Source organism: Penaeus monodon, chromosome 26 (genome assembly GCF_015228065.2).
Source record: "Penaeus monodon isolate SGIC_2016 chromosome 26, NSTDA_Pmon_1, whole genome shotgun sequence".
In the NCBI taxonomy this organism is placed as follows: domain Eukaryota; kingdom Metazoa; phylum Arthropoda; class Malacostraca; order Decapoda; family Penaeidae; genus Penaeus; species Penaeus monodon.
This window is the reverse complement of record NC_051411.1, coordinates 36,786,150-36,790,632: the sequence shown is the minus strand read 5'-3', so window position 1 is coordinate 36,790,632 and position 4,483 is coordinate 36,786,150. Positions and strand designations below refer to the sequence as shown.

Below are 4,483 nucleotides of genomic sequence, written 5' to 3'. Positions count from 1 at the left end.
TAATGTCTGTGTAAATTTCATGTCCGTGACTTTCATAAACTTGGCAGCTTCTTTGACACTCGCCACCTGCCATGAGAGATATTATGTGTTCAAGGAAGCGAATAACATTAGGGGAAAATAGAAAAAAGACCCTGATGACTTGCTTGGTTGTTTGTGTGGCTGTTTTAGCTTATTTGTCGGTGTGTGTGTGTGTGTGTGTGTGTGTGTGTGTGTGTGTGTGTGTGTGTGTGTGTGTGTGTGTGTGTGTGTGTGTGTGTGTGTGTGTGTGTGTGTGTGTGTGTGTGTGTGTGTGTGTGTGTGTACGTGTGCATCTGTGCGAAGGCGCGCGCGTGAGGGCATCATCAAACCACGTAACAATGAGAGACAAGACGAATTCGATGAACGACGACGAATAGGAGGAGGCAGGAGGTCTTTACGCTAATTAACGAGCACGCCGGGCACCAACACGGCATCAGTGAGGAAAGGCTGCATTTTGGCTACGGGGCGCGCGAGCAGGAGACTTTCTTGCGCCGATGCCTCTCGCGAGGGCCCTGGAGCTGCACCTCCCCCTTTTCTTCGGGATTCTACGCCATTGCCGCGAGTTTCCCTCAGGAACTTCCGCCATGGCCAAGTGCAACCCTGCAAAAGAAAAACACATTGATTCCTCCCCCTCCTTGTGGGCCGCAGCGATGTCGAAGCGCCGATGGAGGTGCGCACGCGCTTGCGCTGAACCTCCAGAGGCAAGAGGATCTCTCGCCGATTTATTGCTTTCGGGTTCGCCTTTTCCTCTATTGGACATTTTTCCTCCCCGCATAATGACCAAAACTCCTTATGCGGGTGATGTTTCACAGCCTACGGGGACGGCGAAATGGGGAGTTAATTAAAGGACATCGAGACATCTGGCACCTCGACGTCCTGAGGCAGTTCGCGAGGCCGCTGGACGCTTCAGCCATCCAGTGTGGGACATAGTCGTTGTGAGGAAGGGCCTGTGCTGCGTGTCCTCCTCGCACTCGCTTCAGGATCCACCGTTTTCGTTCATGCGATTGCAAATGTGATTCTTATCAGTGAAAGTGATAATCGATCTTATCATGACGAGATGCCATGCTTGGAGAACCTGCATGAAAAGTTATTTTTAATCTTTCAAGGAAGAAATTAATGACAACTTGAAAACAGTTCACGTTACTTTCGAGCGTCACTTGAACCCTAACGACTATAAACGAACTTGAGGGTTAAAAAAAATAATTAGAATTTGCCCAGAGATATTACTGGCGCACCGATTACTGTTCTAAGACCCCAAAACGGATAAGACAAGACCATAAGAATTTACCCCCACTTTGTTTTCCCTAATTTGTAAAATTTCTTGATGACCTGTATAAGAGAAAGTATATAATAATACCCCTCTCACATTGATTCTTCTCCCCCCCCCCCATCCACCCCTTAACCCAAACCTCACCGCGAGAGAAACGTGAAACTTGGAGACCTCAAAAAACGGGGAGAAAAAGATAAAAAGATAAAAGATAACTTCTCCGTCACCATGGTAGTCCCTTGCAGTAAGAAGACGCCGGTCCTCCTTTGCCTTCTCCTCGTGTTGGAAGGTAAGAAAGAAAAGGAAATTATTACTGTGACGTTTGGCGCTACAGTACTAGGCTAGTCTACACACCTAAACCCTTTTATTATTGTTAATTATATTTTATCATTTATTATTATCATTATTATTAATATTTCTTTTCATGGGGGGGGGGTGCCATACGGAGGTGGTTTCTGATGATGAAATCAAAATAAATTTTATTATCATGATCATATTAATCGCTATTGTTATTAATGTCATAAATGTTGTGAGGTTATTATTTTTAATGGTGTTTCATGCTAATGTTTATGTTATTGACATTGTTATGTTATTGACATTGCTATTGTTATTTATAACTGTTGTTTTTATTGCTTTTGTTTTCAGCAGCATCACCGTTCATTATGTTATTATTGTTGTTGTTGTTTTTATTGTTATTATTATAATAGTTGTTTTTATCGTTTTTATTATTATTATTATTATTATTATTATTATTATTATTATTATTATTATTATTAATATTGTTATCATTGTTATTATCACTATTATTAGTGTAGTTATTATTATTATTGCTATTTCCTTTTATTATTTTGATTATTATAATTATTGTTATTATATTGTTCTATTGTTATTATTACTGTTACTATTTCCTTTAATACTGCTATTTTAATGCTACCTTTGGCATATGTTGTTTCGTTTTTATTATTATTATTATTATTATTATTATTATTATTATTATTATTATTATTATTAACATCGGTATTATGTTATTACTATTAATATTACTACAATTATTATTATTACTACTGCTCACAGTGTGATTAATACTACTGGTTGTACAAATAACTTCATTTTGTTTATTGTATAATGAACCAAGCTTATTTTACATATGGTTGTCCTGTTGAAATGAATCGCGTTGACGATTGGTTCCTGTTGTTGGTATTCTTACAATATATTCGTTTTTCCTATTACTTTTACATGGGAAGCTCATTCCTCTTCTTGCTTTATCACACACACACACACACACACACACACACACACACACACACACATACATACATACATACATACATACATACATACACATCATCATACATACATACTATATATATATACATACATATATACACATACATACATGCACTTATACACATGCATACATACAAATACGTTAATATATATATATATATATATATATATATACACACAAACATAAATATATGTATATATAACACACACACACACACACACACACACACACACACACACACACACACACCACACACACACACACACACACACACACACACACACACACACACACACACACACACACACACCACACATATATACAAATATATACACATGCATATATACATACATATAAACATATACAAGAATAAATATAATATATATATATATATATATATATATATATATATATATATATATATATTCTATACACATATACAATGTATATATACACATACATATTTGTATATGCACATATATATATTTATATATATACATATGTGTGTGTGTGTGGTGTGGTTATATAATTATTATATTTATTACATTCTTTATATTAACTTAGAACGCAGTAAGAATGGTGTACTGTGAGCACGTACATAAATGCAGGCCGCCTCCGTTTCCGCTGTCCATTTCCTGTGGTACGAGTCATAACGATTGCTTTGTTACAATAGCGATGTCATTGTTAGTACTAATTGGTAAAATAATTTCCGACAGGACTATTGGCTATTTTTTGGAAATGATTGTAATCAATTGCAGGTTGCTTTGTTCTTTTGTCTAAGCAAGGAAGCAAGCAAGAAATGAAATGGAGTTGGAATACCCCGTGAGTAATGTTTAGGGTCGTTATCATCATCCGTATCTGTAATTCTGATATAGGAGTCCACTTTCTTTATCCATGTATCATTCTCTCTTTTATTTTGTATTAATTTCTCCCTTTTCCATTCCGCGCCGCTGCCACCATTGTCTCTTCTCCTTCCAATGGACACTTTCCAGAATTTACTTCATCCTTTCACTTCTGTTCCCCGTTTTTTTGGAAGACGCTTCTGCACAAAATCTTTGCCTCCGAGGAGTCTTTAAGGTTATGGTTGATGCGCCATTAGACTCGGCTGTAATGCGAGGGGACTCACCGTAATGCCTGTCTTTCAGTGGTATATCCTTCATTGCTGTCCTGAGGAAGATTATCCACTTTTGCTTTTTTAAGATCGTGGTGCTCGGGGATCGTTAATATATATTTTTTTTCCTCTTTTTTATTTATTTTTTTCTTAACGGCCGTGATCTCTCTCTCGCTCTCTCTCTCTCCTCTCTCTCATTCTCTCTCTCTCTCTTCTCTCATTCTCTCTCTCTCTCATTCTCTCTCTCTCTCTCTCTCTCTCTCTCTCTCTCTCTCTCTCTCTTTTTCTCATTCTCTCATTCTCTCTTTCTCTCTTTCTCTCATTCTCTCATTCTCTCTCTCCTCTCCCCCCCTCTCTCTCTCTCTCTATCTATCTATCTTATACAATTTTATTATTTTTTAAGCAATTGTCTGATATCGCGTGATTCGGTGGTAGATATTTCTTACAAGTCGAAGCATTTTCTCCGCACCCCCTCCTGGAAATTGACTTTAATCGGCTTTTGGGCTAACTTTTTTTTTCACAAATGACCGATGTGCATTTTTTTTTTTTTTTTTTTTTTTTTTTTTTTTTTTTTATTCCTCCCATATTCTTCCTCTAGCTCCCTTTTCTCTCTCTCCTCTCCCTCCTTTTCGTCCTTTTGCCTCACGTGATGGTTTGCCTTTTGCATGACGATAAGGCTAAACTGTGGAATAATTGATAATTTCTTAGCTGACCTATAGTTCGGCCATTTTCATTCTAGGTTAAGGTCCAGTTATTTTCTATTCAATTTTCTGTCATTATAGAATGCGTTTTCACTATC

General features: G+C 37.3%; 1 protein-coding gene across 1 annotated transcript in view; it reads left to right on the top strand.

Annotated features, from left to right (window-relative positions):
* The first annotated feature begins 384 nt into the window (after positions 1-384).
* LOC119590123 overlaps positions 385-4,483 on the top strand; it is a 151,275-nt gene continuing 147,176 nt past the window's right edge. Inside the window, exon 1 of the mRNA XM_037938898.1 lies at positions 385-1,574. Within this exon, the coding sequence (XP_037794826.1) occupies positions 1,514-1,574 (61 nt within the window). The 5' untranslated portion in view covers positions 385-1,513. The remainder of the gene's footprint in view (positions 1,575-4,483) is intronic.